Here is a 13,734-nt window from a genome sequence, read left to right as displayed (position 1 = left end):
TTTCCATATCTCCACTTTGGTCCCCCCTTCTTTTCCAACTAATTTGGAATAATATATATCTATTTGCATTTGTTAAAAATTATATTACAAAAAAAGAGAAAAAATCCAAACGGGAAAGAAGAGCAACTCGTTTTTGCTGTTGTTGAAACTGTCGATTCCGGCAAATTTTCCAGCCAAAATATTCATTTTCAAGGTAAAATCATCATCATCTCATACTCCATTTTAATTTTTACTCCATTTTCTTTCAAAAACCAAGCTTCAAATGATTTTTTCGCTATTTTAGAAATTTGAGAAATCTTTCTTAATAATCACTTGATAACTCATTATAGATATATTTTAGTAGTTTAAAAGCATGAAAAACCTGTTTCGCCATTGTAGGAGCTGAATATTGAACCACGATCTCATTCAATCGCGTTTCTATACGGATGTCGTACTTCATTGATCGTTAACGACTGATACTGTAATCTAGTAGCTATCTTTGTAGTCTATAATGGCAGTAGCTGAATTTGTTGTTGCTGGTGGAGATTATATGGGAGTGTGTGAGGAGACTCTCAAAAGCTGGAATTGGAAATCTTTTAGTAAGATGACACTGCCTATTGCGTTGCGCCGCAATGGTTCATATGACGATATTATTGCAAGCGTAATTGAGGCCGGTGAGTTAACTTACGAGCCAAATAACTTGGTGATTAGCTATCAAATGAATGAGAGGGAAAAAATACATCCAACATTCATAAAAAATGATAGGCACATGAGCTTGTACATGTTAGATATTGGTATTGATGGCTCTAGGCCTACATTGAGGATAAACGTCAATGTGAGGCCTCCAATTGAACCAACGAATTCATTTAACGGTGACAATGATTCGATTGGAAATGAAAGATTGAGTGATCATTCAAATAAGAGCTTGGGTGATCATTCAATGAATTTACATGATGATCCAACTAATGTGGAAAATCAGCCAGTAGATGCGGAGATCCCAAACCCTAATGTTGTGAAAAAATGCAGGGAAAAAAGGAATTGGGATCACAATCTAACCGTTCCTTCTCCGATGGAACTAATTTATGTATCAACCAAACTTTCAGTAACAAGAATGAGTTGCAATTGTTATTAGCCGAAGCGGCGGCAAAAAAATCTTTTGATTGTGCTACTGTGAAGAGTTGTACTAAATACTTAAAGGTGAAATGTGTATCTTGCAACTGTGCATGGATTTTGCGGGCGAGCAAATATGAGTGTTCGGATAGATTTTGTACCTACAAGTACATTGGCGAACATAGTTGTGGCGTTGAATATGCCAACAATAGCCATAGAAAAATTTCAATCAAAGTCATTACTTCACTTTGTGTAAATATGTATCGTGATGGCAAGGGTCCAAATGTTAAAGAGATTCAAAGAGCTATGCTTAATTCTTTTCATTGTAGTTCAAGCTATTGGAAATGTTGGAAGGGTGGTGTGATTGCTAAGGAAATGGTCCGAGGGACAGCGGAGCACAAATATTCATTCTTACAGGATTTTTCCTACATGTTTGAGACACTTAATGTTGGTTCTAGCTATTGTATCATGGTAAACAAGGATAGTCATAGGTTCATGTATTATTTCTTGACCTTCGGTGCCTGCATTAAGGGATTTGCCCACATGAGAAAGGTAATTGCGATTGATGGCACACATTTACATGGTAAATACGAGGGCGTGTTGTTGAGCGTTGTTGCACAAGATACGGAGAATGTTTATCCAATTGCCTTTTGTGTTGTAGACAAAGAGAATGATGCATCTTGGACATTCTTCTTTGAGAAATTGAATGAAATTGTGATCGATGAACCAAATTTGTGCTTTATCTCCGATAGACACAAGAGCATTGCCAACGGTATTGTGAACGTTTACAATCATGCTCACCACTGATATTGTATGAGGCACCTCGATGAAAATCTCTGCATAAATCATCATTGTGGAGATTACCTTTATCTTTACTACAATGCGGCAAAGTCTTATTCTTTGGAGGAGTTTGACAATCATTTTGTAGAATTCAAGAACAAATGCTCCACGGCAGCCGTCGTCCTTGAGCATGATATTGATTTTGAGAAGTGGAGCAGGGCACATTTTCCTAGCAATAGATATGGTGTGATGACCACAAATATCGTCGAGTCACTCAATGTTATGTTGATAGACGAAAGAGAGTATCCCATGGAATCTATATTTAATTCGATTGCTAAGAAGTTTGGAGAATTGTTGAGGGAGAGGCATGCATATATCCTCAAATCAATGGGTAATCAAATGGTGTTGGCTGCCGAAAAAATTGGAAGAAAAAAAATGATCGAGGGTGCCTCATTGTATGTGGAGAATGTAACCGGGGACGACAATCAATTTATCGTGTTTGGTGCAGGTGTTACTGCCTATGTGAACCTACTAGAAAAGTCTTGTTCACGTAGGGAATATGACTTGATCAGGATATGACCGCTTTGCGATTGAAGCATGACAATGAGTATGGTATGAGCATCTATGAGTATTCTTCGCCTTTGTATAAAGATAAAGCGTACCTTCTTGCATACATGAATTCTATTAATGTTGTCCCTCTCGAGTCGGAATGGTGTGTGCCAAAAGAATTGCTTAATGTGAAGATTTTTCCGCCTCTTGTCGATATCAAACTTGGAAGAAAAAGAAGAAAATGTGTCAAAGGCTTCGGTGAGAATTTCAAGAGCAAGAGAAGGAACAAATGTTCAATTTGTAAAAGAATCGGATACAAGAGAACTACATGTGTGAACAACAACAAATCTTAAACATGCTTGATTGAATTTACTTTTGTAATCAAGCTACTGTTTTTTTTTTGCTGCTATCATTTTGGTCAATTTAGTGTCAGCTATTATTGTAATTATTCATGATCTCATACAGATCAATCAAAAGATGACATACATTTTGTACGCTATCTATTAATGTTTATTATCGAGTCCACTTGTTCTCTATTAAACTGTGTATTATTAGTATATGAAAATTCATGGTATTTATGATGCAATAATTTTAATACATGAATTAGAATGATTAAAGAATGAAGTGTTGTAAAAAAAAGGTCATGATCTGAAGTTCTATATTTTAATGCATGTGTATTATTATTATCATGCTTGTTATTTTTAATGCACCAAATCAAACTATCCATAAGAAATAATTTAAGTATAACTAATTCAAAAATGTCTAATACAAACATTATCTGAATATACACTCTACCAAACGACCCTTAAAAAATTATCAAAAAATCATATGTTACTGTTGAAATTTGTTTATGAAAATATGTACTGGTTGTCAAAATATATAGACCCCTTATACAATCGATGCATCTATATGTGTGTGGTGTGTGTATGACCAATGAGATTTACACTCTGACATTAGTAAGGTATATTCGGGTTTATATCTATGTTAAAGCATTGCCGATACTGCACCTACTGGAATATGACCCTTATATATAGACCAAGATTGGTAGAATTTAAAAAAGATAACAATTAATTAATAATAAATTATATTTTTGAAATTCATCCAATAAAATAAGTTTAAACAAGTCATATGATCATGTAAGAGTCTACATAAATTGTATGTGGTGATTAGAGATGTATGAGGAAGAGTTGGGGTTATACAATCAACATCCTTACAACAATGTATGAGAAAACATAAGTATGTTTGAGGATGTTGTTCAACCACACATTGTTGATTGCCACCCACAATTTATGTAGACTCATATATGATCACATGCTTATTCTGAGGATGTTGATTATATAACCACAAATAACAAGTGACATCCTTACAACATGCTTATGCTTTCTCAAACACTGTTCTAATGGTGTTGATTGTATAACCACAACTCTTCCTCATACATCTCTAATCACCACACCCAATTTATGTGGAATTTTACATGATCATATAACTTGTTTAAACTTATTTTATTGGATAAATTTCAAAAATATAATTTATTATTAATTAATTATTGTCTTTTTTAAATTCTACTAGTTTTGGTCTATATATAAGTCTCATATTCTAATAGGTGCAGTATCAACAATGCTTTAACATAGATATAAATTTGAATATACCTTACTAATGTCAAAGTGTAAATCTCATTGGTCATACACACACGACACACATATAGATGCATCGATTGTATAAGGGGTCTATATATTTTGACAACCAGTACCATATTTTCAAATACAAATTTCACAACGGTAATAAAAGTTCAAATGCTACTTTTCAACAGTAACGTTTGATTATTTTTTTGTTTAAAAGGAAGGCAATCCCTCATAAGCAACCCAAACCCTCATAAACAACTCAAGCACATCCATTTTTACAATGTCTCAAGAATCTAAACATCCAATACAAAAAAGTCTTAAAATTGTCATTGTGGTAATCCAGCTACGTTGAGGACGTGACACACCGTTACAAATCCAGATCGACAATTATTTAATTGTGCAGTTGACAAATGCTCCTTTTTTAGGTGGCTTGAACATGAATCATCAACGAGTAGCCCATCGAATTTTCAAGGCGTTGCCAAATTTAAAATATTAAAAAAGTTATGGAAATTTGAAGAAAATAGGGATTTGCTAATGACTTTCTTAAAAAAAACCGAAGAGCAGAGGAATCACTTGAAAGTCTTGCTAAAAGATGCTGAAATAGATAGAGATCAACTAAAAGAAAGGTTGATTTTTGCAGAAGAAAAAGAAAAACGCCTATAAGCTATATTGTGTGGTTTATTTTTGGAAATGTGTAACAAGAATATAGTGCTGAATAAATAAAGTATTTCTCTCTATTTATTGCACTCTTATATCTTTTATTTTTGATCGATAATGTTATAGATCAACAGTGATAACAATATATAGTATTAGACATACAAGTTTATTATCGATAATTGACTACTAACTAGATCAACATTGATAGCAAAAATCACATACTATTAAGACATAAATTAATAAGAAATCTAAAAACTCTTCATAATAAAATATGTTAAACTGTCAGATGTACATTTTTGTCATAAAAAACAACAAAACAATAAACCACTTTAACCATGTTCTGAAAAACCAACTATTTCAAAATCTAATTGTCTAAAAAAACCATCTCTAAAAATCATTTGTCTTCAAACCAGGGAAAACCCAACTGTCACAAAAATCAATTGTCATAAAAAATCAACTTTTTCAAAAATTGTCTTAAAACACCAATACCCATCACAAAAATCAGAAATGCCCCTACTTATCACCACCAACCTCACCATTAAGCTCCATCAAAATACCCATCACGTCTATTTCTTTTTCCACTTTTGCCACATCAGTGGCCAAGCCTTCTTCTTCCAACTTTGGGAAAATACATAAGTACCCCCTCAGCCTATACTCGAAATCTCAGAGACACACCTAACCTTTACTAAGGTCCTATTACCCCCCCGAACTTATTTTATATGTAATATTCTACCCCTTTTTGGCCTACGTGGCACTGTCTTGTGGGCCCAGTGCATGTTGACATTTTTTTCGAGGATAGTGCCACGTAGGCCGAAAAGGGATAGAATATTATAGATAAATTAAGTTCGGGGGGGTAATAGAACCTTAGTAAAGGTTAGGTGTGTCTCTGGGATTTCGGGCATAGGCTGGGTGGGTACTTATGCATTTTCCCTCCAACTTTTCCTTTTCTTCATTCTCTGTTATCTTCTCCTCTTGTTGGTCTTTCTCTTCTTCTCCACTTGCTTCATTTTCTTCATTTTTCTCCTCTTCACTTTCTTCTTCTTTCTATTCTTCTTGTTTCTCCTCTTCTTTTTCTTCATCGTTCTTTTCCATCTTTTTTTTTTCTGTTATCTTCTCCTCATCTTGTTGTTTCTATTCTTCTTTCATCTCTCCTTCCTTCATCTCTTCATCAACTTCTTCAGCAAAGTATGCATCAACTGCAACAAGATCATCATTGACTATAGCTAACGGAAGGATCTCGTCATTAACTGTTGGTGCTGAAAAGTTGTCATCATCTACTGCAAGATCAGTGGCTAAGTATTAATACAAATAAATTATTTTACAGAAATAATATATAAATTTATTTACCTTTCTTTTTCTTGTTCTTTTCATTTCTTCTCAATTTCTCCTCTCGTACATAAGCAACTATTTCCACCATTGATTGCTTGAGGGATGCAACACGCTTACACAGACTTTCATATTTAGAAGTACTTGGTACAAAATTCTCACAAGGTTAATTAGGATTTTGATCACTTAAATACTCATCCTCTACATTATCTACTGATGAAGTAAAGACAATCTCACCTTTCAAATTTGCCTTTAAGGCATCGAAGACTGTATCCTTCACTTCGTCCACATATGGATTTAATGTTGTCAAGTAATTCTTTTGTCTCACGGACAGTAGGTGTGAGGTATGGGTGCACAACTTACGAAAAAAAAATATATACAAATATTACATGACATTTACCAATTTATAAATATTGCTAATAATGATAAATAAACTTGGTACCTTTGTACTTTTTCCTTTGGACTTAAATGGATCACCTTCGATAATATTATGATTTTTTGCGGTGTGCCATCTAAGTAAACGGGGAATAGGTAAAGGAGAGTCCAAGGACTTCTTGGCATACTTTCCAAGATGAGGAAAAGCCTCATATATCCAAACCTGAAATTAATAGAAGAACAAATAAATATACAGAGGCTATAAAATACTATACAAATATATAGGAATTTATCATAAATCAACTACATAATTTATAAGAAGTACCAGAAATGCCTAGGGAAAGCCATACAAAGCATCCAATGCATTTCCTGATTCATTAAACACTTCACTCTACTTCTTCATATTGATTTTATTCTTGGGATACGGGTCTGAAAAATACTTCAAATTTGGCCGAAATTGTTGTTACGATACCAAACTTCAAAAAGGACCTTTTACCCCCCTGTACTATTTAATAGTACCTTTTACCCCCCTGTACTATTTAATAATGTATTTTAAAGGTATTTATGTACCTACGTGGACATCATAAATATTGCATCATTTTAAATAATAATGTGTCCACGTATGTACATACATACCTTTAAAATACACTATTAAATAGTGCAGGGATAAAAGGTCCTCCATAAATTTTGGTATCGTAACAATAATTTCGATCAAAGTTGGAGTATTTTTCAGACCCTTATCCCTTTATTCTTCAGATACCTCAATGTTAAATTAAAACTCTCTTTCCCCCATGGATAACTATTAAAGAAATCTAAATCATCCACCATCTTAATGTGGCTTGAATCCACAATTTTAGATCGATCATGGGCAAGCATCATTGTGTGGACGAACAAAACCAACGAGCACTTCAACTTCTACTCCTTACTCAACTTGGAACCCTTGAACAAATGCATCAACTGTGTAGCAGTAATAGACTTATTCTTAGTCACCTTGTAGTAAAATTTCTCTCCCTTTTCAAGGACTTTTTTCAATTTTGCATCATGGGGTTATGTTGAGCAATTCATCCCTGTAATCAATGCAAATTCTCTTAAGCCAAAACAAGCAGGCTTATCATTCACACAAAATCAAATTTCATGTAATTTTTTCACTTTTCACACTCCGCAACAACATATAATGGACCATCTGTCCATTGAACTTGAAATGTTCTGGAATATGTCTCAAGTGTCCAAAACAAGTACCTTTAAAATCATCATAAAAATTTTCTTGAACTAGAAGATTTATTAAATCATGATAAACAACCATCCTTGCTCTAATAGAATTTTTTGCTGGAAACGATCCTATTTCATCTATCCATGTCTTCAAATCATACGACTTATCAAAAATGTCTTTTGCACAAATTGGCAAAGACAGGGGATCTTCATCCTCATCACCAGTGTGGGTATCTCTACTACTCTCATATTCACTCTCACTTTTATCATTACTAGATTCAACATCATCACTAGATTGGACACCACTGTCCTGGTAGTTGTCAATCTCGGCCATTGTAGCAGAATCATAGTTTGACTCAGGTTCTTCCACAACACTTTTTTTTCTTTTTTGAAACTTTGGAAACTTCTTCAGCCTTCCTTTTCTTATTTTTAGAAGTTTTAGGACCAGATCGTTTAATGATGCCGCCTCTAGTTTTAGCCATATTGTACTATATACAAGCAAAAATAAATTTGTCATATTAAAATATCGACCACTAGTCTATTATCACAATCAAAACTTACATTAAAAACACATGCAAAAGAAGTAGCAGTTCAAACAGAAATCGACAGTAAAATCACAAACATAAAACTCGACCAAAATACAGTAAAAGTTTTCAAATCGCTAACATAAAATTTTCAAAAAATTTCTATGCATTATCCAAATCAAAACGTCTTTAATGATGCCGAAGCAGAAACATAAACTAAAATGGGTCAGATTTTCAAAAGTTTAAGCAAAAATCTAAACTTCACTACACTACCGCAATTAAAAAATAAATCAAATAGGACTAAAAGTTACTGAAAATACGATGATGAAACTTACCTGAGAGGAAGACGATTGAGCAAAATTCAACTGAACTTGGGGAAGAAGATTGTACAAAATAGACCCGATTCACTTCGTTTGAAATCTTCCGGAACTATTATGGGATCTTACGTTTATTTATGGTTTCAAGAATAGAAGATTGGAAAGGTTTGTTCTTGGAGAAAGGTGTTTTATGGAGGTTTACGAAATCAATAAAGCTGGTATATGGAAGATCAAAAGCCACATTGGAGAACAAAGTTCTGAGGTTTCATCGGAAAGAGGGTTTTCTAATAACCCAAAAAATATATATTTTTTTATATTGGGATTGTACTTTATTTTTTGAGGGATTTAATTTATTTAATATTTGAATTGTTGAGAAAAAAATGATTTTTCAAAACTTGTATTTTATCCCCCAAGTTTTAAAGTGTTAAAAAGGCCTCTGACCCCACAAGCCTACCCCACTTTTTGACTTTTTCTTAAAGTAAACCTACAAAATAAATCAAAAAGAAATGAGATGGCTATAAATTAAACGGAAAAGGGTCAAAATTGCCCCTGAACTATGCGAAATAGACCACTTATACCCTCCATTACATTTTGGGATCAAAAATACTCCTGCAGTTATCACAGGAGACCACAAATACCCTCAAGAGTTAACACCCCAATTTTTTAGTGACGTGGCTAGCCACATGGGACTAATCCCTCCACTTGAGCATTGCCAACTAAGATTCACTACAAAAGAACTTGACTTTTAGTGGCGACTAAGGCTCCAACAACCATTCGCTAGTAAAACCTATTTTTTCAACAAAAAAATATGATAATTAATTTTCGATTGCGACCTAATTTTCTAAAATAAATAGCTTGCAATATCCATATTAAAAACATCCAATATTATTACGAAAAATAATCAAAATTACTTCTCGATTCAAACTCCTACTATATATATATATATATAATGCATCATTGTACATTTTATACATTTACATATGACATAAAAATAAAACATATAGCATTTTCAAACTCCTACTTAATCGATATCATATTTGATTTGTTAAAAACAATGAAGAAAAAAACACAAAATTAGAATTTAATGTTAAAAACTTTTAGTGACGATTTTCTGGGCTTTTGTGGCGATTGTTGTTGCCGCTAAAGGTCTAGTTCTTTTGTAGTGAATCCTAGTTGGCAACGCTTAGGTGGAAGGATTAGTCCCACGTGGCTTGCCACGTCAACAAAAATTTGGAGTGTTAACTCTTGAGGGTATTTGTGGTCTCTTAGGATAACATCATGGGCATTTTTTGTCCCCAAAATGTAACGAAGGGTATAAATGGTCTATTTCATTTAGTTCGGGGACAATTTTGACCCTTTTCCGTAAATTAAATTAAGTTATATTGATGGGCACAACATCAAATCTCTCAAGTTACTTGATGTTCCGGCTCTCAAATCTAGAGATGGTTTCATATAAATGTTTAAGAGTTACAACTTTGTAAAATATATAAAACTTAGAGCACAAGAATATTAGTGTGTTGTTTTTTCTGTTGTACTTAGAATTTCCCCCGCTTTGTAATGGGTAGATTTTATTATTTATAGGCAGTTAAGGTAATATACTAGCCAATACGAAGACACCACTTGCCCCAAAATACTACGTCCAATAAAAAATTCTCCATTGAGAATACTATTATGTATGCCAATTAATATTATAATTTGCAGTGTGTCGTACAGATATATATATATATATATATACACATTTTTCCTTTTATTCTACCTTCGAGACAAAGGTGCTTTATTAATTTTAGGCCATGAATACCCTACCTATCTGTGGTGACGACATGTGCACCAATCATTCTCTACTTTGAATACTTTGGTGCCATGTCATCATCGATCTAATGTCCACTCTAAATGTAGCCACGTGTATGATTATTTTTTCCCCAATACAAACTTATCACTAGCTGTATATGTGTCTATGTCAAATAAGTGGAGTGGTGGAAAGTTCATATCTCATGGCCACATGAAACTAACCCTTTTATTTCTTTTATCCCTTTTGTTTTGGTTGGGTAAGGTAAAGAGATAAAAGAATAAGGTTGAAAATGATAATTCTGCCCAAAAAAAAAAGAAAAAAGAGAAGAGGTTGAAAATGATTCCAACATGTATGGATTCTTGATTAGCCACTATAATTGTGTTGCTTCTTCTTTTTTTTTTTTTCCGTTTCAAATGATTTATCCTATATTTTAAAATAATCAAAATTTCTTCGTAATTAATGTTTTCTTAAAAGGCATGTGAAAAAAAAACACGACTAGAAGTATACGTGGTTTGACTTGGATTGATTTTTGATTAAAATCAAAATCAAATCAATCATTGGTTGTTTTTTAAATTATTAAAAATCAAAATAAAACAAATATAATTCATATTCATCTATTTGATTCGATTTTATTTTTATTTTTAAGAAACCTAATTTCTCTCTTTTAATTTCCTATAATTAAAAAATATTTTTGTCATTTTTTTAACTTATAATTCGTTATTAACGTTTATTGTGATGACTATAATATTTTGGATTGTGAAGAAAATATCTTAATGTTTGTAACTCTGATCAAGTAAACAAAGTTAGTAAAAAATATATAGGTAAATCTCACAATTACTTCTTGAATAAATAAGTTTGAATTTATGACTTTTTTAATTCTAAGAAATGAGTTCAATGCGTAAAATTCATCAGTCGATTAGAGACAAATAAAATTTTAAAATAAAAATATACAAAGTTTATAAAATTTATATTATGTATATACACATATTATAAAATTCGTGCATTTAATTTTTTCTGTTTGATTTGATTTTGTTTTTAATAAAATCAAATCACATTAAATATTACAAATTTTTAAAAAGTTAAATCCAAATCAACTTAATATCTATAAAATCAATTTATTTAATCCATTTGATTCAATTTTCAATATGAATCAATTTTTAATTAAATTCTGAAAATTATTTGTAACGACCTATTCCTGTCGTTATAGAAAAGCCAATGGGGAAAAATTTTGGGCCGAATAACTTTTTGGTAGGAACTTGAAATTTCCTAGTCTAGTCCAGATTTGGACGAAATCGGAGTCAATGAGGTCTAGGGAAATATGGTAATGAATGAGAGATTTAATAATGGTTTTGATTGCGTGAGTGGATAGCTAAGACGTTAAGGAACTCGTACGACTTTACAAAATTGAATTCGGGCGAGTTGAACTCCTGGAATTGATCTTAGCGTGAACGAGTGTTTTCTAAGTGTCGTGGGATGAAGGTGGTGTTGTGAAATGGGGGTTGGGAGCTCTTAATTCGACATTCTGCTTCTGTGCAAGCCGCTGTGACGGGATTATTCCTGCTAAGGAGGGGCCGTTGTGGCGGGTTAGGTGCCGCCATAGCGGGACAATCACAATTTAAGTAAAAAATAAACCCCGAAATCATTTTATTCTGCAAGTTTGACTTTGAGAGCTAGGAGACGACCCTATGTGCTTTCTTGACAGCTTTCTCCCATTCTTGGGGCTAAAGGTAAGGTTTTAACTCCCCGAATCCGTTTTTCGATCCCCAGAATATAAATTTGTGGGTGATTATTGATGGGAGAGGGTTTTGATCTGGAAATTATGGTGGAAAAAGCCCTAATTTGGGTATTATGATCTTGGGTTAGGTCTAGAATTATTGAATTTGTTCTAATCCGAATAATTTGACCTTTGATTGTTGATCCCTGTATATATTAATTGTTTGTAAACCTAGAACAAGTGAAAAGAATCCGAAAAGGGAAGATTCAATGCCTTAGGGGATTCAAGTTTGGATTCGAGGTAGGTGATGGTTGTGATTTCATATTGGTGTGATATATGTTTGTAATTGCTCATTATAATGCATGTATGTATGCGAATGTTGCATTATTGATCACCCTAATCGTAAATGAGGATAATTGAATAATTGTATGTTATGAATTATCTCTTGTTGTATGATTGTGAGAATATATATTGTGATTGTGATTGTGGTTTGTTCAATGGATCGGGTGTTACGTTCCGACACACTAACTTGCATCGGTTGCCACGTTTCGGGATAAATATGGGATCGGTTGCCACGTTCTGGCATAAACATTGGATCGGGTACCACGAACCGATACACTAACAGTTTAGGTTTGAATTCCATGAGAAGACAATTGAAATGGGTTATGCGAGAGGACCATTGAATTTGTGATGATTATGTACATATCTAATGGTGATTGAGGTTGAAAGACTATTTGTTGCTCTAAAATGATAACCAATGTGTATTATTGAGAACATTGCTACATTGATCCTGAAAAAATGACTAATATTGTATATGTTCGGTATATGCCTGTTTTATAATGTTGTGGTTACTTGCATGTGTTTCACTTATTGGGATAGCCGCGTGATCCTACCAGTACATTGTGATTGTGTACTGATACTGAACTTTCTTGTTCTTTGTTGAGTATAGGGCATCTTTAGGCGACTATTGATAGACCTCAGCTAGGTGACTATTGAGCGTGATCGGATTCAAGGGTGAGCCAGTTCTTTCGGGCTGACATGGATCTTTCTTGCTTAAGTCCACTCTTTTCGGACTCAAACTATTTGTTTAAGGTGTTTGTTTAGTTTCCCCCTTGTTCTTAGACTTGTCGTTAGTATAGTTTTGGTACATTGACTTTCAGGTTATACGAGTTGTTCTTCCGCATTAGTTTGGCTAGTTCATTTAAACCTTTGGAGTTTATGGAACTCTGTATTTCTTTTGGTCATTTAAATCTGCTTCTGTATCTTTAAATGCATAGTATTTTGTTTAGTTGTTAGTTTGGGTTGTAGTAATGGTTCTCCCACCGGAAGGTTAGTGTGGGTGCAAATTACGACGATCTGAGTCGTGACAAAGTTGGTATCAGATTCCTAGGTTCGTTGATCTCATTGTACCAAAATAAGTCTAGTAGATTCTTGCGAAAGGGTACGAAGACTTCCGTACTTTTCTTCGAGAGGCTATAGGACTTTAGGAAAAACTCACTTCTTTCTACTCATTCGTACTATGACTTAAATTCAATTGGTATCTTTCCTCCTTCACTCTATGGTCCAAACTAGAGCAACAATAGTGGTAATACCATCACTCGCATGAGATGGTGTGTATAGACTACTGACAGTTGAATAGGGTCACCATTCGGAACAATTATCCACTATCTCAAATAAATGATCTTTTGACCAGTTGCAGGGTGCATCAGTTTACAGTTTTGCTCTTGTACTAGGAGACCGATAATGGTTATCTATGGAACAAACTAATTTAGAAATAGGACTT

The 13,734-nt window shown here is 33.5% G+C and overlaps 1 protein-coding gene across 1 annotated transcript; it reads left to right on the top strand.

Moving 5' to 3' along the window:
• Nucleotides 1–490: 490 nt before the first annotated feature.
• On the top strand, nucleotides 491–2,448 carry LOC125868756 (uncharacterized). The gene is made up of 3 exons (XM_049549327.1): nucleotides 491–961; nucleotides 1,006–1,861; nucleotides 2,018–2,448. The coding sequence occupies exons 1-3, from the start codon at nucleotides 491–493 to the stop codon at nucleotides 2,446–2,448; spliced, it is 1,758 nt and encodes a 585-aa protein (XP_049405284.1).
• Nucleotides 2,449–13,734: the final 11,286 nt, after the last annotated feature.

This window comes from Solanum stenotomum, chromosome 6 (assembly GCF_019186545.1).
Source record: "Solanum stenotomum isolate F172 chromosome 6, ASM1918654v1, whole genome shotgun sequence".
Taxonomy (NCBI): Eukaryota; Viridiplantae; Streptophyta; class Magnoliopsida; order Solanales; family Solanaceae; genus Solanum; species Solanum stenotomum.
The sequence above is the reverse complement of the archived record's forward strand: the minus strand, read 5'-3'. Positions and strand labels throughout refer to the sequence as shown.

Excerpts from the sequence above, each read along its gene's own strand:
- LOC125868756 (XM_049549327.1), top strand. The coding sequence starts at position 491 with ATGGCAGTAGCTGAATTTGTTGTTGCTGGTGGAGATTATATGGGAGTG. Across the intron at positions 962-1,005 it reads CTAATGTGGAAAATCAGCCA|GGAAAAAAGGAATTGGGATC; the intron begins GTAGATGCGGAG and ends GAAAAAATGCAG. Across the intron at positions 1,862-2,017 it reads ACACAAGAGCATTGCCAACG|AATTCAAGAACAAATGCTCC; the intron begins GTATTGTGAACG and ends ATCATTTTGTAG.